The 24,342-nt window shown below is 43.3% G+C and overlaps 1 protein-coding gene across 2 annotated transcripts in view; it reads left to right on the top strand.

Annotated features, from left to right (window-relative positions):
• Nucleotides 1–24,342, top strand: part of TMEM237 (transmembrane protein 237) — a 52,278-nt gene that overhangs the window by 9,881 nt on the left and 18,055 nt on the right. For both annotated transcript variants that reach the window (XM_077272077.1, XM_077272078.1), the window contains exons 2-5: nt 2,667–2,817; nt 2,952–3,014; nt 8,563–8,655; nt 20,471–20,588. In XM_077272077.1, the coding sequence (XP_077128192.1) occupies nt 2,703–2,817; nt 2,952–3,014; nt 8,563–8,655; nt 20,471–20,588 (389 nt within the window). In that variant the 5' untranslated portion in view covers nt 2,667–2,702. The remainder of the gene's footprint in view (nt 1–2,666; nt 2,818–2,951; nt 3,015–8,562; nt 8,656–20,470; nt 20,589–24,342) is intronic.

Here is a 24,342-nt window from a genome sequence, read left to right as displayed (position 1 = left end):
ACTCCTTCTTGGTCAAATAGCCTTTACACAGCCTGGAGGTGTGTTTTAGGTCATTGTCCTGTTGAAAAATAAATGATGGTCCAACTAAACGCAAACCGGATGGAATAGCATGACGCTGCAAGATGCTGTGGTAGCCATGCTGGTTCAGTATGCCTTCAATTTTGAATAAATCCCCAACAGTGTCACCAGCAAAGCACCCCCACACCATCACACCTCCTCCTCCATGCTTCATGGTGGGAACCAGGCAGGTAGAGTCCATCCGTTCACCTTTTCTGCGTCACACAAAGACACGGTGGTTGGAACCAAAGATCTCAAATTTGGACTCATCAGACCAAAGCACAGATTTCCACTGGTCTAATGTCCATTCCTTGTGTTCTTTAGCCCAAACAAGTCTCTTCTGCTTGTTGCCTGTCCTTAGCAGTGGTTTCCTAGCAGCTATTTTACCATGAAGGCCTGCTGCACAAAGTCTGCTCTTAACAGTTGTTGTAGAGATGTATCTGCTGCTAGAACTCTGTGTGGCATTGACCTGGTCTCTAATCTGAGCTGCTGTTAACCTGCGATTTCTGAAGCTGGTTACTCGGATAAACTTATCCTCAGAAGCAGAGGTGACTCTTGGTCTTCCTTTCCTGGGGCGGTCCTGATGTGAGCCAGTGTCTTTGTAGCGCTTGATGGTTTTTGCCACTGCACTTGGGGACACTTTCAAAGTTTTCCCAATTTTTTTGGACTGACTGACCTTCATTTCTTAAAGTAATGATGGCCACTATTTTTTCTTTACTTAGCTGCTTTTTTCTTACCATAATACAAATTCTAACAGTCTATTCAGTAGGACTATCAGCTGTGTATCCACCAGACTTCTGCACAACACAACTGATGGTCCCAACCCCATTTATAAGGCAAGAAATCCCACTTATTAACCCTGACAGGGAACACCTGTGAAGTGAAAACCATTCCCGGTGACTACCTCTTGAAGCTCATCAAGAGAATGCCAAGAGTGTGCAAAGCAGTCAGCAAAGCAAAAGGTGGCTACTTTGAAGAACCTAGAATATAAGACATAATTTCAGTTGTTTCCCACTTTTTTGTTAAGGATATAATTCCACGTGTTAATTCATAGTTTTGATGCCTTCAGTGTGAATGTACAATTTTCATAGTCATAAAAATACAGAAAAATCTTCATATGAGGTGTGTCCAAACTTTTGCTCTATACTGTATATTAGAAAAATGAATAGATTATTACAATAAATAGATAGACATTGAGGATTATAATCAATTTAAGTTTTGGACCAACCCTTTAACTTCACTGGAACTAAAGGGGCCTTGGTCACCCCTTGAAAAATAGCTCCATAGCATTTCATGTACTGACCCGTTCCACCGGTGCCATCCCATTACAGGACCACACTGATATCATTGAGCTCTATACAACAGCCATTTATTCACAAATGTGAATGAAGGCGGACTACATGGTGCAGAGCTGGGGATTATACAACTGTGGCAGGGGAACTGTATAGAAAAACCCTGACTTCAGTGACCGAGAGGTGTGTCCTAATACGTTTGTAGTGTATAGCTAGATGAAAAAGGGTGTCCAGCCAAAATAAAAACTTCCTATGGGAATATGTATATAAAGAATAACAAAATGAGTCATATTTTCTGAACAGCAGCCTACTGGATCCAGCGATAGCCGCAGCTTGGACTGCACTGAGGCAGGAAGTGGTGATAGCACTATGCCATCACATGCCGGACTGCTGCGGCCTATGATTGGCTGCAGTGGTCAGCTAACTGTGAGCAGTGTGTCTACGTAAGCAACAGAATGCCCGGGATCCAGGTGGGGGCCTGCAGGTTAGTTTGACTGCATGTGTTATTTTCTACATATACTCGGGGCAAAATGTTTATTTTGCCTGGACAATCTCTTTAACATTATGTTCCAACATATATTTCCGCCAGATATGTCAGCCACATGTGCACTATACACCTTTTTGCAATGTATGTTTACCTTGCCTCTCTGGCCTAAGCTAGTGATGCACACCTTACTCCCCGGCACACCTGTACCCTCTGTCCTGTGCCACAGTCACTGCGGTCCTGGCAGGCCGGTCCCTGCGTTGTATAAACGCTGTGACCTGTGCATGAAGGACAGAAGGTTCTAACCTTTATAATCCGATAGTTTATCTGGAGGGATATTTCTGTGGGGGAATTAAGGAGATCTGCATGAGCAGTGTTGTGTAAAGGAGCTGTCCGGCTTCCTGCATGAAGACTGACTACTGATGATGGGAAAACGGCAGGTGGTAAGTGGCTGCAGGAGGCTTCATCGAATACAGGGGGGCACCAACCCGGGCAGAAGGTGCCCGGCTGCTAATAATTTGTGTCTTCCTGTTGTGGCAGAGGTTGGATGTGTTGTGTCATGAGGCTTTGGTTGCACATTTATTTGCTGTACTACATTGCATTGCTTTGTGTAGTAGCATCCATATTCTACGTGTAGGTGGGGACTGTGGATATATTATAATCAGCAGATTAGTCCAGATATATTCTAAAAACAATAACATAAGCCTGTGTTACTGTCCTTGCCACATGGTGGGTCTATGCCGTTACTATATGTGCAGTGTCTGTGCTGCTACAGTTACCAGCTCACCTAAGATGCTCTCTACTAATGTTTTTTAATTTATTGCCAATTGCAGGCGCCACCACGTGCCCTCCCACCAATGCCAAGGTAAATGGAATATGTTCATTCATACATTTTACAGTTATCGCTTTTGGTTTTAATTGACTATTCTTTTGCTTTTTTATGTGTTTTCTTGGAAATCCTTCTGGTATTAAGCACATATCAGGGTATGTAATGTTGATTTATTTTTTTTTGTCCTTTCTTGCACTATATTATTATACAATTATATATATATATATATATAGTATTTTGGAATGATTTTAATACTATTATTGTATTTTTCCTTCTAATTGATCTTCAGAAGATGAAATTCCTATCGGCCGCCCAAAAAAGAAAAAGTCCAAGCAACTTAATAGTGCATTAGGTAAGGGCAGTATTAATGTGAAATCTGATTTAACAGAATATTACATCTTTAATACAGAAACATTTGCTCCCATTCTCTGTTCACACGCTGAATACTTTTGGACCCTGATTTATCAAGAGTCGAGTTTTACACTCCAATCTTAATGGATGGGTCACTGGAGTAAGATGATCCAGCCCCTGGCATGCCTATTAATGAATTTGGCGCATATTTAGCTGCTGTGCCATCATTATGGAATGTAGCCCATTCAGGGACTAGTGTGCGGTTCTTTTGTAATATGTGCTTCTCTTGATTAAGTTGTCTCTTGCACTTAGCCACGCCCCCACGCTATTAAGCCCCACCTACTTTTCAAAACAACAGAATTGGACAAGCCTGGTGTTTAAAAAATCAGATTTTTGCGCAACTACCGTACATTTTAATCTTTTTTATGAAAGTCACAACATTTATTTAGAAGAATTCATCATGGATGTCTCTGTATTCTGCAGTCTTTTAAGCACAACATCAAAGCATTTATACATCATGCTGCAACTAAATATATAGAGTCGGATTGATGCAGTGCTTATAACTTTTCAGATTATCAGTTCTTACCTTAAATATTACCACGGTGATTAAGCATAGCCTGGATTATTGGAGCGTTCCATTTTCTTTTCCACATTTCCTGCACCATCTTTAGGTACCTTTTTTGTCAATCTGGGGCAAATATTGGGAAACTTTAACCCCTTACTGACATCCACCATACATGTACGGCGCCGGTCTGTAGCAGGTATACCCGACAGATAATGGCTTTGTATCACAGCCAGGATCTGCCTCCAACAGCCGCAGGTGGAGCTACAACTTTGTCTGTTATAAACCAAAAAGCAAGGAGTATAAAAATCCAGACCATCATATTAAAAGCTAAAAACAAACTTTTATTAGATACAATGCACAATAACAAATACAAAATAATAATATATACATATCATAACCAGATGTAAATTATACAGAGGTGCCAAGAAGGGGAGACCTAACGGTAGCCAGGTTAGATGCACACTACAATATCCATCCCAGACATGGGTAATAATAGTAGCGCCAGAAATGAAAGAATGGCATCAGCCAGGACATTATAACAGGCAGTGCATAATGCACAATAAACCGTGCCCACATAGAACACAATGTCCACAGCCCACCATTACCACATAGTAATTGCATAGTAGACGAAAGTGACAGTGAATTAACAAAATTTTGTAAAATAATTTTGTTAATTATTAATAGTTGTCACTCTGTTAGTCATATTTAATATTTTTGTGGTTCTCCACTTCTAGAGTGGGACCTTATATATAATTATATTTATGATTGCGGTCACTATGCCTTGCACTTTATGGCCACTAAACCGCATATGATGCCATTAGTTCACTGTCACTTTCGTCTATTCTCTTCCTATACTTCATGCCCTCACAAACATGGCCGCGCTCATTGGGCTTCTTAGTAATGGCCGCTGGTGTGTGCGCATGCGCGCTGGACGCTCCCCTTACCGGTTCCTTCTGATGACCGCCTATTGATGCTGGGCGCACAGTACATGACGTCACATGGCGGTTTTCCGCCCTATGTGCGCCCTGCAGTGACGGCCTTCAGTTGTTGCCGGTGCGGTGCGCCAGTGCGCATGCGCCGTTTACCGACCACACTTCCGGTGTGGGGTGAATATAAGCACGTGAGACAGAGGAATGGGTGAACCCTGTTGATAAAGCTACACCGCGAAACGCGCGTCCGGGACCGCCGGGTGAGGTGCAGACTACTCCCCTTGGAACTGACTATGGGTAAGCGTGCAATTACTATGTGGTAATGGTGGGCTGTGGACATTGTGTTCTATGTGGGCACGGTTTATTGTGCATTATGCACTGCCTGTTATAATGTCCTGGCTGATGCCATTCTTTCATTTCTGGCGCTACTATTATTACCCATGTCTGGGATGGATATTGTAGTGTGCATCTAACCTGGCTACCGTTAGGTCTCCCCTTCTTGGCACCTCTGTATAATTTACATCTGGTTATGATATGTATATATTATTATTTTGTATTTGTTATTGTGCATTGTATCTAATAAAAGTTTGTTTTTAGCTTTTAATATGATGGTCTGGATTTTTATACTCCTTGCTTTTTGGTTTATATCTATTTGGAGTTGTCCTCTGTATTGGACCCCTTCGGGGTGTCCAGGGAGGGTTATATACCCTCAGTTACAGGTTTACTTGGTGGCTCATGGTTACATATATATAACCTTGTCTGTTAACCTGTTAAATACCGCTGTAAAACTCTGACCAGCATTAACAGCACGCAAACATAGGAGCACGTCATTCTTTGTCCCCATCAGTACTCCCCTGATGCGATAACGGGGCGCCTATAGGTTGCTATGACAGCTGAGGGTTTATTGAAGACCTCCGTGCCTGGCATCCTGGAGCTCCTTTGAAACTCATCCTATGGCTAGGCTTCAAAGGAGACTGTGATTGTTACTATATGCAGTAACTGTGGCATTGCTGTGTACAGTACAAACGATCAGATGATCACAGGTTCAGGGTCCCTAAGGGGACTAATAAATACAGTAAATAAAATATGAAGAAAATAAACAAAAATAAACATTTTGAAATACACATGATGTATTGCATTGCCGCATCCATAAGTCTGATCAATCAAAATATAAAAATAATTAACCCGATCGGTAAACATAAAAAAAAAATTAAAAATGCCCAAATTGCGTTTTTTTTCGTCACTGCCATACCACAAACAATGCTGTAAGAAATGCTATAAAATTTCCTAAATAGTATCAATAAAAACGTTGTCTCGCTCTGCAAAATAAAGTCCTCAAACAGCTATATCAATCGAAAAATGAAAACGTTACAAGTATCGGAAAATGGTGACGCATTCACTTTCCCCCCCATTTTCCAGTACACCATGTAGTAAAATAAAAGGTGTCATTCAAAAGTACAACTCAACCCACAAAAAACAAGCCCTCCTATGTCTATATGGGTAAATAAATAAAAAAAAGTTTTGGCTTTTGGAAGAAGGGGTGGATAAAATTGAAAAGTGAAATTGCCCATGTTGTGAAGGAGTTAAAAAGAGAAAAAAAATGATTTTTTTTTTGTTTATATGTAGGGATTCTGCTTGTCCTCACGTATAAACATGCCTTTGATACTTATGTAGCATAGACCCTGGTAGTAGTATTGTACTTAGTACCAGCTTGTATCGTCTACGTCACTGGATATATATAATTTTTTTTTTTTTGTTTCCTTATGTCTCCACAGTACAGACACTGACATATTATAACCATTCCTTTACCATCAGTTTACCAGTTATATTTTACATATTCAGCACTGTGCAAAAGTGTTAGGCAGTTGTGGAAAAATTCTGCAAAGTAACAGTGCTTTCGAATATGGACTTATTAGTGATTTAAATCAATTAACAAAATACAAATTGAATTCAAATTAATATTTAGTGTGACTGCACTTTGTTTTCAAAACCGTATCAGTTCTAGGTAAACTTGTACACAGGATTTGAAGGAACTCAGCAGTGAGGTTGTTACAAACATCTTGGAGAACTAACCACAGATCTGTAGATGTAGGCTTCTGCAAATCCTTCTGTCTCTTCATGTAATCCCAGGCAGAATATAATCACTTCCAGGACTCCTTGTTCCTCTTTACTCTGGAGATAGTTAATGACATTGGCTGTATATCTGGGGTCGTTGTCCTGCTGCAGAATACATTTGGAACCAATCGGAAACCTCCATTATGGTGTTGATTGAAATCCTAAGCATCCCCTGTATTGCTCATCAATGAGGACACCATTAGTGATGAGCGAGTGTACTCGTTGCTCGGGTTTTCCCGAGCACGCTCGGGTGACCTCCGAGTATTTTTTAGTGCTCGGAGATTTAGTTTTTATCGCGGCAGCTGAATAATAATAATAAGCTACTAGCCTGCTTGATTACATGTGGAGATTCCCTAGCAACCAGGCAACCCCTACATGTACTCAGGCTGGCTACTAGCTGTAAATCATTCAGCTGCCGCGATGAAAACTAAATCTCCGAGCAGTCAAAAATACTCGGAGGTCACCCGAGCGTACAGTACAGTACACTCGCTCATCTCTAGTCACCATTCATTCTGACCAAATTCCCAACTCCATTTGCTGAAATACAGTTCCAAACTTACAAGGACCCTCCACCATGCTTGTTTCCTGCAGACGCTCGTTATTGTACTTATTGGGCCAGAGCACCAGTTGCCATTTTTTCAACCCAGTTTCTTTGTTTTATGCATAGATGGGTCCCTTTGCCTTGTTTCCATATGACAACTATGTATTTTGGCCACAGTTCTTTTATGAAGATCACTTCTGGCCAAACTTCTTTGAACAAATTGGTGTTGCTGGGTCACACTGGTTGCTGCCATTTGTGAATTGATGGCACTGAGGAACATTTTCCAATTTTGAAGAGAAGTAAGAATGATGTGTCCTTCATTTACAACACTAAGTTACCTTGGTCAATCACTGTGTCTGCAGGCTTTTTAACATTGCCCAGTTTTTGGTGCTTCTTGAGAAGCGCTTCAACAGTTATTCTTGAAACTGTCTGCTGTGAAATCTTTGCCCGGCAGAGACCTTGCTGATGTACTATAACTACCTTGTGTCTTGTTGCTGTACTCAGTCTTGCAATGAACTGTGACATGAAACTGTCTTCCACAACCTCACTTTTATAGCAGAGTTTTGCTATTCCTCACCCAGTTTTAAACCTACACAGCTGTTTCTGTTTCATTTAATAACTGTTTCATCCTATAGATGAAGATGATGATCATTATCACATGTTTAGTATAATTGTTCAGTCATATACCTGACTATAATCTTACAAAATCCTTGACCGTGCAAGAAGAATTAATGCGGTCGCACCAAATATTAAAGGGAACCTGTCACCTGAATTTGGCGGGACCAGTTTTGGGTCATATGGGCGGGGTTTTCGGGTGTTTGATTCACCCTTTCCTTACCCGCTGGCTGCATGCTGGCCGCAATATTGGATTGAAGTTCATTCTGTGTCCTCCGGAGTACACGCCTGTGTAAGGCAATATTACCTTGCGCTGGCGTGTACTCCGGAGGACAGAGAATGAACTTTAATCCAATATTGCGGCCAGCATGCAGCCAGCGGGTAAGGAAAGGGTGAATCAAACACCCGAAAACCCCGCCCATATGACCCAAAACTGGTCCCGCCAAATTCAGGTGACAGGTTCCCTTTAATTTCACATACATTTGTTTTGTTTGTTTTTTTCACTTGTCATTTGGTAAATTGATAAAAGTTTATTTTTTATACTTCTATTTTTGAAAGCATTCTTACGTTGCAGCATTTTTTACATCCCTGCCTAAAACTTTTGTACAGTTCTATATCTATCAAGTGCTGGAGCTTATATCAAAACCTATAGGAAGAAAGTGTTACTAATAGCTCAGGGATGGGTGTCAGCTTTGTGTTATTTGTCACTGACAGTGGTAACCGGGTTTTTTCCATCTTTGCTCTGTATTTATATATCTATGTGCTGTTTTTTTTTCTTTTGCAGAGGATGTTGCGCAGGAGACAGTTTCGAAAAACTCAGAAAGTAAAGAACCTCTAACACCTGAGAGAAGAAAAAGGAAAAAAAAGAAGTTTGCAGGTAGGCTGGATTATAAAGTTATGATACAGGCCTGTTCAGATATTAGAGTTGTGATTTGATCCTTAACACCATTATCCAATTTACATGTAAATACTCAACTTTTCTGTACATTTCAACTGCAATTTCTTTATTTTTTGCTCTGCTTTACTTGCCTTCTTCTGATCCTGAGTTACACATCTTATTTCTCAGGAGTGTGCGCTCTTGCCTTGCAGTCCAGTGTTCAAATCCTTCCAAAGTTATCAGCGGCCTGGAGCTTTTATATTAGTACTATTATTATTATCATTCCATTAATTCTAGGCTACTCTATGTTCTCCTTTAATCTGTCTGGGGTCTTTCTTGGTACTCTGAAAAAATATAGGTTGTAATTAGTGATGAGCGAATATACTTGTTACTCGAGATTTCCCGAGCATGCTCGGGGGTCCTCCGGGTATTTTTTAGTGCTCGGAGTTTTAGTTTTTCTTGCCACAGCTGAATGATTTACAACTACTAGCCTGCTTGATTACATATGGGAATTCCCTAGCAACCAGGCAACCCCCACATGTACTCAGGCTGTCTAGCAGCCATAAATCATCCAACTACAGCAAGGAAAACTAAAACTCCGAGCACTAATAAATACTCGGAGGACCCCCGAGCGTGCTCGAAAAATCTCGAGTAACGAGTATATTCGCTCATCACTAGTTGTAATGTAATACTTGCATATTAGAATGGCAATGTCTTTCAAGAATGACTCCTTTTTTATGCAGACTGTATCCTACAGTGACTTCCAAAAGTATTCACTCCCTTGCCATTTTTCATGTTTTACTACCTGGGATTTTACTATTTTTTGATCAGTTCATGTAAAGGTTTGCATCAGTTCATGTAAACAACATGCCTACAACTGTGAACATTTGGTTTTCTTTTTATTGTGAAGCTAACAACAAAGAGGACAAAATTACTGAAGACTTCAGTGTGTATAACTATTCACCCTGTAAAGTCAGTACTTTGTAGAGCCTCCTTTTGTGCCAATTATGGTGCAAGTCACTTTGGATAAGTCTCTATGAGCTTTCCACATCTTGCCACTAGGATTATTGCCCATTCCTCAAGGCAAAACTGCTCCAGCTCCTTCAATTTAATTGGTTTCCTCCGGTGAATCGCAATCTTCAAGTCTGAATACAGATTCTCAATTGGATTAAGGTCTGGGCTTTGACTAGGCCACTCCAAAATATTTACACATTTCCCCTTAAACCACTCGAGTGTTGCTTTAGCGGTAAGCTTTGGGTCATTGTCTTGTTGGAAGGTGAACCTCTGTCCCAGGCTCAAATCACTGACAGACTGAAACAGGTTTTACTCAAGAATATCCCTGTATCTCGCACCATTCTTCTTTCCCCTCAACTCAGACTATTATCCCTGTCCCTGCCTCCAACATGGCATTTAATTTGGTGGCTAAAAAGTTCAATTTTGGTCTCATCTGACCATAGTTCCTTCCTCCATACATTTGGGGAGTCTCTCACATGGCTTTTGGCAAACTCAAAATGAGCTTTACAATTTTTGCGTATAAGTAAAGGTTTTTTTTCTGCCCACTCTTCCATAAAGGCCACCTCTATGGAGTGTACGGCATATTGTGGTCTTATGGATAGATACTCCAGTCTCTGCTCGGGAACTCTGCAGCTCTTTCACCTTTGGTGTCGGTGCTGCCTCTCTGATTAATTTTCTCCTTGCCCGGGCTGACAGTTATGGTGGGCAGCCCTCTCTTGACCGGTTTGTTGTGCTACCATATTCTTTCCATTTTGATGATAATGGATTTGATGGTGCTTTGGGGAATCATCAGAGATTGGGATATTTTTTTATAACCCAACCCTGACTTGTACCTCTCAACAGCTTAGTCCCTGACTTGTTTGGAGATCTCCTTGGTCTTCATGGTGTTTGGTTAGTGGTGCTTATTGATTATTGGTTTTGCAGCCTCTGTGGCCTTTCAGAAAAAGTGTGGATATACTGACAGACCATGTGACATTAGATTGCGCACCGATGGACTTCCTTTCACTAAGCATTGGACTTCTGAAAGTAATTGCTTGCACCAGAAATTTTTAGGGGCTTCATCACAAAAGGAGTGAATAGATATGCACATGCCAATTTTAGATATTTGATCCCATAAATTAAATTTATGCCTATATTTATTCACTTCATCAACTTAGACTATTTAGTGCTGGTGCAGTACACACAAATCAGATTAGAAAAATATTTGAACACAGGTTGTAATGTAACAAAATATGTAAAAAGTCAAGGGGGATGAATACATTGACAAGTCACTGTATATATGTAGCGGTTAGACTGTTAAATGTGAATCTACAATCTAATTGGAAATGTAAATAAGAAACTGTCATTGATTGCATATGGGGTATTTTGTTTCCTCTACCATATAATATTAATTCTCAAGTTCCGATACTTAAAGAATGGCAGTTATTTTAATATTTCATGAATCAGTAGTGCATATGAAAATATGAAACTTTCTAATATATTTTATCAGAAAAAATCTGCTTCCTTCTCCATCAGGACTGCTCATTATTAATTTCTCAGTCCAAGGGTAAAATCTGTGTTCAGTGAAGTCAGACTTTCCCAATACTGAGACAGACGATGGCAGTTTCTACAGATAAGATTCTATGCTAAGGGAAGGGAGGAGATCGAGGCAAAGTTCCTTCTCCCTTCTACATAAAATGTTAGCAGTAGCAGCTCTCATCTCCCATCTTAGTAGTGGGAGAATCTGGCTTCACTGAATACACATTTTATTTGTGAATTGAAAATGAAAGATCAGTCCAGGGGGAGAAAGAAGTGATTTATCTGATAAGATATATTATAACGTATATAATTTCCATGTGCACTATTGATTTATGAAATAAAAACGGTCTTTAACATTTAGGCTCCATTCTAACAATGAGCTTTTGGTGAGTTTTTGAAGCTGCAGAATTTCTGCACCTATTTAAATTTGATTACTTGCAGTTTTTCATTCATGCATTATTTTTGTGCCGTTTTTTAACATGCATTTTTATTGCATTTTTGCGGCTTCGTTTGGTGTCATTCTTTAAATAAAGCTGCTTTGTTGTTGATACTTCCTGGTTTTTAACTTTGATGAAACTTTACTGATATATTTAGGTGCGAATTACATGCCTTTTTGATGTGCTTCCACCAAGGAAACTCAATAAAAATGTATGTGCCTTTTTTACCTGTGGATTTTCTACATCATAAGCAAGTCTATGGGGAAAATAAATCGTCACAGAAAACTGTCCTACAAGAGAAAAATGACATATTGCTTATATGATACACGCACCGCAGGTCAGTTTACACAGAGTGAAAAAAACAAAACACAAAAAACACAGCACAAAAGATTTCTATAAATTCCATCCACTTTGCTGGAGTGAAAAAACAAAACAAAAAAAAACACAGGACAAAAGATTTCTATAAAATCCATCCACTTTGCTGGAATTGTAAGACACTGATTTTTTGACAGTGCAAAAATACAGTGTCAAAAAATGCACCAAAAGCTCATTGTGTTAACGTATCCTAAAAGTAACAGTTTACATCTGAGTTTACGCCTTGTTTTTATCCAGCAGTAGTTTCCTAACGTACAATTTAGCTGATTTTTCCTGTTCAATTAAAGGGATGTTCTAATAGTAGGATGGGCCATAATTGTCTGACATGAGCAGGTGAACAGACTTGCTCAGCTGTTTCTATAACCCCCTAGATTCACATAATGCAGTGAGCTGCACCCTTCTGCAGAGTCGTTCCCAGAATCTTCAATTCTAGCTGCTGCCAGAAGTCACCTTACATGGAAGGAAACCATCAAAAGCTGGACATCACCTATTTGTGGCATACAGAAGGTGAAAAAACTATGGAACATGTAATCAATTTTTAAAGAAAATATATTTCTAAAGGTGCTAGTGACATGAAATTCTCAACAGATGTTGGTAACAACCCATCCAATCCACACAGGCAAATAAATCACACCATAGATGTCCATAAATTAAGTTGTGTAATAATGAGAAATTACGCAGGGAAAAAGTATTGAACACACTTATTGAAAATGTATTTAATATTTTGTTGATGATTTGTTGATTATTTGTTGATGATGATAGCTTCAATACGCCTCCTGTATGTAGAAACTAGTTGCATGCATTGCTCAGGTGAGATTTTGGCCCATTCTTCTTCACAAACACTCTTTACATCCTGAAGGTCCTGTGGGCTACTTTATGACCTCTGAGTTTCAGCTCCTTCCATACATTTTCTATTGGACTTAGTTTTGGGTTGGGAAGGGGAGAACTGCATGGTAGTTATTTGAATGTCATTGAATGAATAATTGGTTTATATAGGCACTATTGCTGTATATGTACTGTGTCATGACATGTAAAATAATTATTCTGCTGTAAACTGTTAATTGGCTTTCAATAAAAGTTTATTGATTTAAAAAAAAAAAACTCAAATGTGCTTTTCATTCAGCAATGTAGTCTTCTGTGGTGAGCGTGCATAGAGGCCATGGAGGTTGAGTGCATTACTTATTGTTTTCCTTGAAACCATTGTACCTCCTGATTCTAGGTCTTTCTGTAGCTCTCCAAAGGTGGTCATTGGCACTTGGACAACTCTTCTGATAATACTTTTCACTTCTCTATCTGAAATCTTGTGGGAAGCACCTGGTCATGGTTGGTTTATGGTGAAATTATGTTCTTTCCACTTCTGAATTATGGTCCCAACAGTGTTGACTGGAAGCATGAGTAGTTTACAAATTCTTCTGCCCATGCCATCAGTATGTTTTCCAACAATAAGGTTGAGAAGGTCTTGAGACAGTTCACTGGTTTTACCCATCGTGAGATGTTTGTTGTATAGCACCTGGGTAGCTAGACACCTTTTTTATAGGCCATCAGTTGAACCAGCTGATATTATTTTTCACTAAGTGGCAGGATTTCTTTCTAATTACTGATAGATTTCAGCTGGTGTCATGACTTTCCATGGCTTTTTGCATCTCTCTTTCTTCATGTGTTGAATACTTTTTCCTGTGTCATTTCTCATTATTACTCATAACTTATAGATATCTATGGTTTAATTTCTTCGCCTTATTGGGGGACACAGGACTGTGGGTGTATGCTACTGCCGCCAGGAGGCTGACACTAAGTAAACATAAAAAAAGTTTAGCTCCTCCTCCGCAGTATACATCTTGACACTGGCCGCAGGCAAGCCCAATTCATGCTTAGTGTCTGAAGGAGGCACACGTCTGGTTCCCAGACCTCCTGGACCCTTTTTTGGAAACGAGACAGAGGCGACGGACCCTATTGAAGGGGTCCGATCTCCCCAAACCATCAACGGGCGAGTACGTGGAGTGTCGCCTCCACGTATCCTCTTCCGTGACGTGGGACTTGCCGGACTAAGCCCTGACCACCCTAAGGTAATGGAACCCTAGGCTGTACAGGTGCATACGGATTGTCCGTGCGGCCTCCACTGCATCACCAATGCTAGACAGCGGTGATAAAGGGGGGCGGATGGTCCCTCTCCTCATCCTATGGAAAGGAAGATGGAGTTAGGGTGCCTGCACCATCTTTTGGTTACACAGCAGCCTCACGCGGGCACCGGCATTCAAGAAGGGCCTGTGGGGGTGCTATGAGGGCTCCTGAGGCGCGCATCATACCGGGGGTCTGAAGGGCAGGACGGCTCTGCGGGCTCCTCGCTTGAACGACGCGACGATTGGAGCGCGGTCTCCTTATTTCTGGCGGTGCCGCGCCCTGTGTACTACGGGCGGCGCCGCACTGCGAACCACCGGCGTCACTTCCGGGGCGGCTGATAATTTAGATCCCGGCTTCTATCAGGAAGTAGGCCGCGGATGGAAGTCCCGCCCCTTCCGGTCGCGTCATTTGCCGGCGGCTCCGCCCCTCCCTTTCCTCGCCAAACGCTGGGAAAACAAAATCTAGGCCACAGAGGCTGCCGTTTCCGGTTCCGCCTACTAGTGAGGGCGCTCTTTTTCAAAAAGGCAGCTCGGTTTCGCTCTGGGACAGGTTCCACAGGACAAACGGAGACACGGGACTGGGGTAAGTGCTACTCCCCCCAGCCTGACAGCATTAAGCTCTGCATTGCTTTGGCCTATCTAGATCTTCCTGATCATAGCATTACAGGGCACCATGTTTAGAAAGGCCAAAACTCACACGGTACTATATACCGCATGTGTAGTCTGTCGGTCCGCTTTTCCGCATGCCCAGAGTAATCGTCTCTGTGAGGCCTGCATCTCCGAACTCGCTCAGGAGCCCTTCCCTGCGACTCGGGTAGATGCCGTGGTTTCTCCCCCGGAATGGGTCACATCCTTGTCACAGTCTATGGCATCCCTAACTAAGGCAATCGAGTCCCTGCAGTCCCCGGCTGGGGCCAGGGACAGCAGTTCATCTGCCGTTGAGAGGTCTTCTGACTCTCAGGAGCCTTCGGCCTGCAGGGGCCGCGCTCACACTAGGCAGACTCGGGGAAAGCGAACCCACACAGCGTCTCCCAAGCCATCGGGGCATCTGCGTCCTGGAGTTCCGCCTCCCAATCACCTCCAGTGGAGAGCGGTGAACTCGGTTCGGATTACGATTCTGAGGGATCCCTCAATCTAGAGGCGTCTGATTACCAGCGGTCAGTAGACAGTCTAATTGAGGCTGTCAACCAAACCCTGGGTATAGAGGATGAATCTACCTTGACCTCCGGTCATAAGGTATCATTCAAGAGGGCCAAGCAGTCTCATAGGGTATTCGCTTCTCACCCCGAGTTTGAGGACTTGGTCCAACGTCACAGGGAGCACCCAGACAGACGTTTTGCGGGAAAAAAGGCTCTGAATGCTAGATACCCTTTTGCTCCTGAGCTGCGTAAGAAATGGGCAGAATCTCCTTCGGTAGATCCTCCGGTTTCTAGTTTGGGCTCTAATACACTGTTATCCCTTCCCAATGGCTCATCTATTAAGGATCCTACTGATCGGCTTATTGATAGTTTGGCTCGTTCAGTCTTTGAGGTTTCAGGTTCATCTCTCTCGCCCTCTTTTGCTACGGCCATGATGTCCTGGTAAGAGTCTTTGACCAAGGCTCTTCAGGAGGGGGATCTTCCAGTGGAATTCACTGAGATGTCAAATCAAATAGCTCTAGCTGGGAGCTACCTGATCAATGCGTCTTTAGACGCAGCGAACTGTGCGGCTTCAGCGGCAGCAAATGCTATTGCCATTAGAAGGGCTCTTTGGTTAAGAACATGGCGAGCAGATTCTACCTCTAAGAAATCTCTTACAAGCCTTCCTTATCAGGGGGGGCGATTATTTGGAGAAAAATTGGATCAGCTCATTTCTGATACAACAGGAGAGAAAAGCAATTTTCTTCCACAGCAGAGAATTAAGCAGCCTTTTCGTCGCCAGTTCCAGGCTCGCTTTAAGCCCTTTCGTAATACCAGGTGGACCCCAACGTTAAATCCCGCTGCTCCAGGGCGACCCAATCAGGACAGAGATCATCAGATCTCCTACAGGACTAACCCGTTGGGAAGAATGCGATCTCAAGGAAGGGGAAGGGGATCTAGGTCCCATAGGTTTTCGGCCAAATGACTGGAGTCGGTCTCTGGTTTCCGCCGACAAAGTAGGCTGTCGCCTACTCTTTTTTCACCAGTCCTGGCTCACTGTGGTTCACGACAGATGGGTAAGAGAACTGGTATCTTCAGGATACAAGATAGAGTTTGTCAACCTTCCTCCGTGCCGGTTCTTTCCTTCCCACCTTCCCAGCTCAAAATCCCGGGTACAGGCCCTGTTCAATTCTATAGAGTCTCTTCGGCTCCGCGGGGTCATTATTCCGGTTCCAAGGGAAGAAATATTTCAGGGGTTCTATTCCAACCTGTTCTTAGTCCCCAAGAAGGACGGATCGGTAAAGCCCATTTTGAACCTGAAACGTTTAAACAGGTTTGTCAACATTCGTCGCTTTCTAATAGAATCTCTTCCATCAGTCATTGCGTCAATGGAAAAGAGAGAGTTCTTAGCTTCAATAGATATTCAAGATGCATATCTGCATATTCCCATATTACCTGCGCATCGAAGATTCCTACGTTTCGCTGTAGGCAATCTGCATTTTCAGTTCACGGCCTTACTTTTCGGGCTAGCCACCGCCCCCAGATTGTTCACAAAGGTCTTGGCGGCTGTTGTGTCCATCCTGCATTCTTGGGGCATACTCGTTTTACCTTATCTAGACGATCTCCTCATCAAGGGGCCGTCTTTTCGGGTCTGCGAGGAAAATGTCAGCATTACTCTAGGCACTCTTTCTCATCTAGGGTGGCTGGTGAACCGAGAAAAATCGCCTTTTGTACCATCCCGGAGATTTTCTTTTCTAGGGATGTTCTTCGACACCTTACAAGGCTTGACAATCCTACCTTGGGACAAGGTCCTGAAGCTTCGGCAAGAGGTGAGGACCCTTCGCCGGCCTGTTTATCACACAATTTGGTTCTGCATGAGGGTCTTAGGAAGGATGGTGGGGGCAATGGAAGCCGTAACATTTGCGCAACTTCATCTTCGCCCTCTCCAACATGCTCTGTTATCAGCATGAGACAGGAATCCATTCTCTCTCAACCTCAGGTGCCATCCATCTTTCCAGGTCAGACAGGATCTCTCATGTTGGTCAACGAGCCCATCGCTACAACAGGGGAAACCTTTTTCCCCAGTCCATTGGCTGGTAGTCACGACAGACGCCAGCCTTCTAGGTTGGGGAGCAGTATTTTACCGCCACACAGCCCAGTGACGCTGGTCCTCGCAGGAATCAACCCTCCCGATCAATCTGCTGGAGATTCGGGCAATTCGGTTGGCGTTGCAGCATTTCCATCATCTCCTGGCAGGCCGCCCAGTCCGGATTCAATCGGACAATGCTACAGCGGTGGCATACATAAATCATCAAGGGGGTACCCGCAGCAGGGCTGCCATGCACGAGGTAAAACAGGTCCTCTACTGGGCCGAGAGGAATCACTCGGTGATTTCAGCAGTCCACATCCCGGGTGAGAAAAACTGGGCTGCGGATTTTCTCAGTCGACAGGGTCTTGCGTCCGGGGAATGGTCTCTACATCCCGAAGTATTTCAACAGATATGTCAACTCTGGGGAACCCCGGACGTAGACCTGATGGCTTCCGGGAAGAATGCCAAAGTACCCAGGTTTGTCGCCCGGTATCGAGATCCACAGGCGATTGCTGTGGACGCGTTAGTTTTGCCTTGGGGCCAGTTTCATCTTCCATATCTGTTTACCCCTCTAGCACTGCTCCCGAAGGTAATCAGAAAGGTCAAGACAGAAGGAGTTCCAGCTGTCCTGGTCGCCCCAGATTGGCCTCGTCGGTCATGGTAGACCTAGTGCGGCTGTTCGCCGGAGCTCTGTGGCGGCTTCCGGCCTGCCCGGATCAACTTTCACAGGGCCCGATCTACCACCAGAACTTAGGGGCTCTGTGTTTAACGGCCTGGCCATTGAATCTTGGATTCTAACACAGGCTGGGTTTTCCCAAGAGGTAGCCGCTACCATGATTAGCGCCCAGAAATCCGTCTCTGCACGTAGTGACCACCACACCTGGAAGGTTTTCCTTTCATGGTGCAGAGAGCGTGGGCTCCCCCCACTACGCTTCTCCATCCCAAACATTCTTGCGTTTCTCCAAACCGGCCTGTATTCAGGGCTTGCACCGAGTATACTTAGAAGACAGATATCAGCCTTGTCGGTACTTTTTCAGCGCAGGATCGCTATTAATCTATAGGTAAAAACTTTCCTACAGGGAGTAGCTCATAAGGTTCCTCCTTACAGACCCCCCCTGGATGCTTGGGACCTTAATCTGGTCTTAAGTGCCTTGCAGGAAGTTCCTTTCGAACCCCTTCAGGACGTCTCTTTAAAGGGAACCTGTCACCCCCAAAATCGATGGTGAGGTAAGCTCACCGTCATCAGGGGCTTATCTACAGCATTCTGTAATGCTGTAGATAAGCCCCTGATGTTACCTGAAAGAGGAGAAAAAGAGGTTATAATATACTCACCCAGGGGCGGTCCCGCTGCGGTCTGGTCAAATGGGTGTCTCAGGTCCGCTCCGGCGCCTCCTATCTTCATTCCATGACGTCCTCTTCTGGTCACCGCGCCGCGGCTCCGGCGCAGGCGTACTTTGTCTGCCCTGCTGAGGGCAGAGCAAAGTACTGCAGTGCGCAGGCGCCGGGCCTCTCTGACCTTACCGGCGCCTGCGCACTCCAGTACTTTGCTCTGCCCTCAACAGGGCAGACAAAGTATGCCTGCGCCAGAGCAGCAGCGCGAAGACCTGAAGAGGACGTCATGGAATGAAGATGGGAGGCCCTGTACCGGACCTGAGACGCCCATCGGAGCGGGACCGCCCCCAGGTGAGTATAATCTAACGTCTTTTTCTCCTCTTTCAGGTAACATCGGCGGCTTATCTACAGCATTACAGAATGCTGTAGATAAGCCCCTGATGCCAGTGAGCTTACCTCACCATCGATTTTGGGGGTGACAGGTTCGCTTTAAGTTACCTTTCCTGGAAAGTTGTATTCTTGGTGGCCATTACTTCAATTAGACGGGTATCGGAGCTGGCTGCCCTATCCTGCCGGGCTCCTTTTCTACGGTTCGATCAGGATAAGGTGGTGCTCAGACCAGCACCCTCCTTTTTATCAAAGGTGGTTTCTTCATTCCACATTAACGAGGACATTGTCTTGCCTTCTTTCTGTCCGGCACCTACGCACCATGTGGAAAAAGCTCTCCATACGTTAGACCTAGTAAGAGCGCTGAGAAGGTACGTGTCACGGACTGCACCTTTTCGGCACACGTATGCGCTGTTTGTCCTCCCTGAGATTCGCAGGAAGGGACTTGCGGCCTCGATGTCAACCTTAGCCAGGTGGATGCGATCGGCTATTCAGGAGGCCTACCGCGTCAAGGGCGTAGCCGTTCCGCCCGGAATCAAAGCGCATTCCACTCGGTCAGTGGGGGCTTCCTGGGCGCTTTGGCACCAGGCTTCAGCAGAACAGGTTTGCAAGGCCGCAACCTGGTCTAGTTTGCATACCTTTTCCAAACACTACAATATCCACACTCAGACTTCGGCAGACGCAAGTCTGGGTAGAAGGATTCTTCAGGCAGCGGTAGCGCACTTATAGCCGGCAGATGCCTGGATGTTATCCCGGTGAGTTAATTCCCCACCCAGGGACTGCTTTTGGACATCCCACAGTCCTGTGTCCCCCAATGAGGCGAAGGAGCAATAGGGATTTTTGTGTTACTCACAGTAAAATCCTTTTCTCCGAGATGCTCATTGGGGGACACAGCTCCCTCCCTGTTAGCCAGATTGCTTTTTTTTTGTCTAATTTTTTTCTGACAGTGGGGTTATTTCTAGACATGTTGTTTCTGTGTTAATGCTGATATGTTTTTTTTTTCTCCTACTGCTTTTGCACCAAACTGGGTTTGCCTGTGGCCAGTGTCAAGGTGTATACTGCGGAGGAGGAGATAAACTTTTTTTATGTTTGCTTAGTGTTAGCCTCCTGGCGGCAGTAGCATACACCCACAGTCCTGTGTCCCCCAATAAGCGTCTCGGAGAAAAGGATTTTACGGTAACACAAAAATCCCTATTTCTTTGTGTGGATTGGATGGGTGGTAACCAACATCTGGTGAGAATTTCATGTCAATAGCACCTTTACAAATATATTTACTTAGAAAATTGGTGACTTGCTCAATAGCTATTTCAGCCACCGTGTATCTTTAATGATTTATGCCTGATTAATCTGTAATTTTAACTTGTTACTGTAATTCTGATAATTGTACCAAAAGAAGTTATTTTTTCTTGTCCATTTTTTTTACTCCAGAAGCAGAAACCGCTTTCACGAAGCAGAACCTTAATGCTTCAATTACCCAGAATGGTAATGATGTGGATTCCCAGCCTTCTGATGAAGTAATTGTCCGTAAACCTCGTAGAAGAGCAAAGTAGGTTCAACTGCAATGTAGATGGTTAAATACTTCTCTGAAAAAATGCTAAAGTTGGCTTTTAAACCCTTCCTGATATGACGACTTTCCATTTATGTGCCTTAGTTTTTTCCTCCCCTTTTTCCAAGGGCTTATTTTTTTGCGTCGAGTTGTAGAATGCCACCATTCTTTTTTTTTTTTTTTTTCTTAAACTGTAAAAGTTTATTGAATTTTATAATTTTTAACAATTGGAAACAAAAGTCCAAACAATTACATTCTGAACATCTTTCAGAGAGCAATGTAAAGAACAAAATAAAGAGATTTGAAGGAGCTTCAAATACAAAGTACCGTATATACTCGAGTATAAGCCAACCCAAGTATAAGCCGAGACCCCTAATTTTGCCACAAAAAAATGGGAAAACTTAATGACTCGAGTATAAGTCTAGGGTGGGAAATGCAGCAGCTACTGGTGTTTTTGAATATCCATATTGAATCAGGAGCCCCATATAATGCTCCATACAAAATACGCCCCATATAATGCTCCATAAAGTTTATGATGGGCCCCATAAGATGTTTCATACAAAAATATGCCCCATATAATGCTGCACAAAGGTTGATTATGGCCCCATAAGATGCTCCTTAAAATATGCCCCATATGCTGCTGCTGCGATAAAAAAAAAAAAAGACATACTCGCCTCTTGTCCTGAGCAGGCGGGGACACCGGCACTTGCGATATTCACCTGTGTCCGTTCCACCGCCGCGCGCTGCTGTGTCTTCCGTCTCTCTGCAGTGACTTGTCAGGCAGAGGGAGCGCACTAAACATGTCATCGTGCCCTCTGCCTGAATATCACAGCCAGAGGACGGGGAAGACGGAGCCCGGCAGTGGAACCGGGACAGGTGAATATCGCAATGCTCACCTTCCCCGTCATACTCACCCTCCCGGCGCGGTCTCTGGCGCCGGCAGCTTGTTCCTGTGTTCAGCGGTCACATGGTACCGCTCATTAAAGTAATGAATATGCGCTCCACACCTATGGGAGTGGAGTCGCGTGCATATTCATTACTTTAATGAGCAGTACCACATGATCGCTGAACACAGGAAGAGCTGCCGGCACACGGAGACCATAGGAGAAGCAGGGACATGCAGAGACGCGCCGGGAGCAGGTGAGTATGATATGACAGCCGCCGCTCCCCCTCCCCCGCCGACCCCCTAGGACAATGACTCGAGTATAAGCCGAGAGGGGCACTTTCAGCCTAAAAAAATGGGCTGAAAATCTCGGCTTATACTCGAGTATATACAGTACAGTGATATGAAATATAAGGGATCACACCCCCTAGTGGTGAAAAACCAAAGTGTAAAGTAATATAATGAATATCGAAATTCAGAAATATTGCCCAATAATGGTATGTTTAACACCACTATGAACTAGCTCCATCCATCAATCTACTACCTGATAACTGAACTTCACATAAAAAGAAAAGACTTAAACAGGAAGTAATGGAGGGAGAGGCGCAAGTTCTAAAGAAGTAGTAAGGCTGGTTTCACACTTGCGTTGGGCAGAGCTGCGGAGGGCTGCGTAGTTCCTCCATTAAGCCCCGCCCACTGCCACACCTCTTCCATTCCGCTCCGCCTACGTCAGCATGCGTCCTGCGTACCTATCTTTAACATTGGGTACATAGGCCATGCGAATGTATGCGGATGCCTCCGCATGCGTCATTTTGATGCTGCACCGAACTGCGTCGAATGCAACATGTTGCATTTTGTTGCAGTCGGCGCAAGAGGAGGAAGACCTAGCCGCTAATCTGAGCCCGATAATAGTCCCAAGGGGCCCAAACTGTATCAAATCTGTCCACACTAGCTCCCAGCAAGGCCGTCATATATTCCATCCTACGAATGTCAGCAATTCTGTTCAGTAAATGTCAATGACAAGGGGGGGAGGACTGCTTCCAGTAAAGAGCTATCAAGCACCTTGCTGCTGTGAGAATGTGGAGTAACAGTCTAGCTATATTCTTCCCCCATCCCCCTAGGACAGACGTTTAGAATATAGATAGCAGGGTCCAGCTCAACCTCCACAAAAAGAACCTTGCTTATTAAGGCTCTAACATCTTCCCAAAAACCAATGATCTCCGAACAAGACCAAAAGACGTGGTATTGCGAGCCCACCTCTGAGCCACAGAGGTTCGAGAGCTGAGGGTTCAATCTGTGAAGGAGCTCGTCACCATTCATTTTATCATTTGATGTACTGGAAAGAGGGGAAAAAAATCTAAGTTTGGGCAAAATTTCAAAAAGAGCGCAATTCTGCAATGTTGTTTTGAGTTTAATTTTGTTTTTACAGTAGTCATATGGTAAACATTAGGACTATGGTATGATTACAGCAATACCAAACCCACTTAGGTTTTTTTTTGTTGTTTGTTTTTAAATAGTGAAAAACATTCAGAAGTTTGTAAAAAAAAGAATAAATAAAATGCGTGTGTCTGAGGCCCAAATGTTTTTAATTTTCACTTGATGGAGCTGTGTGAGGACTTGTTTCTTGCACCCTGAGCTGACGTTTTTATAGATACCATTTTGGGGTAGATATTTTGTTTACCTCTCATTGTATTTTTTCAGGGGTTGTGGCGATCAAAGAAACGCATCACTGGGATTTTGATTTTTCTTCTCATTACGGCCTTTGGCAATCGTATTACTTAATTTTTATATTTTGATATAGCAGACCTTTTTACTTACTTTTCTGTATATATTTTTTTAATTCTTTATTTTAATGGGGGAAGCAGGGTGGGTGATTCAAGCTTTTATTTATTTTTCATATTTAAAAAAAAAAAGTTACTTTTTACTGTATTTTATAGTTCCTTTAGATGCCTAGAACCTGAGATCATTTGATTGCTTGTACTATGCACAGAAATACTGCTGGATAAAGCAAAAATCACGGTCTATGAACGCCAGTCAAGGGCTGGCATTCATGGGAGTACTGTCATGATCGACATGGGGGTCTCTGGTGCCAAGATGGGCGGTTACAACAATCACAGATTGACATGACATTTAACAAGTTAACAGTAGCGGGCGGAGTTCCTCTCGTGACTGTTAGAGGCAGATGATGGCTGAATAACACAGCCATCATCTGCCGGCAAAGATGCCAGCATGTCATACATATGTATAATCTTCTTGAGGGCCCGCTCACACCACCGTATAAATCAGACGAGTGCTATCCTATTTTTTTTTATCAGGTAGCCTTTGGACCAATGTTATTCAGTGGGGCAATGCTGATAAAAATGGCATTGCTCAAAATTACATCTTGTCCCGCAAAAAACAAGCCGCCATACCGCTTTTAGCAGAGAAATAAAAAAGTTACAGTTCTCCGAATATACCAATGCAAAAATAAAGTTTTTTTTCATCACCATATTTAGATAGCTATAATTTTTCTATATTTCTGCCAACAGATTCATGTGAGGTCTTCTTTTTTGCAGGACAAGTTGATTTTTTTATTGGTACCATTTTAGGGCATATAACATTTTTCAATAGCTTTTTATTACAATTTTTTGGGAGGCAGAATGAACAAAAAAAAAAACAGCAATTCAGGAATTGTTTTTATGCCGTCCATCATGTGGTAAAAGTGATAAGACAGCTTTATTCTCTGGGTCAGTACGATTACAGTGATACCACATTTATTTCAATTTTTTATGCTTTGCAGCTTCTGCAGAAAAACTGTTACAAAAAAAATATATAGTTTTGCAAAAAAAGCATTTTTTGAGTGTGTGGCGTAAAAACGAAAAGACTATATAA

This window comes from Ranitomeya variabilis, chromosome 7 (genome assembly GCF_051348905.1).
Source record: "Ranitomeya variabilis isolate aRanVar5 chromosome 7, aRanVar5.hap1, whole genome shotgun sequence".
Classification (NCBI taxonomy): domain Eukaryota; kingdom Metazoa; phylum Chordata; class Amphibia; order Anura; family Dendrobatidae; genus Ranitomeya; species Ranitomeya variabilis.
Note: the sequence above shows the minus strand (reverse complement) of the source record. Positions and strands in the feature narration are given on the sequence as shown.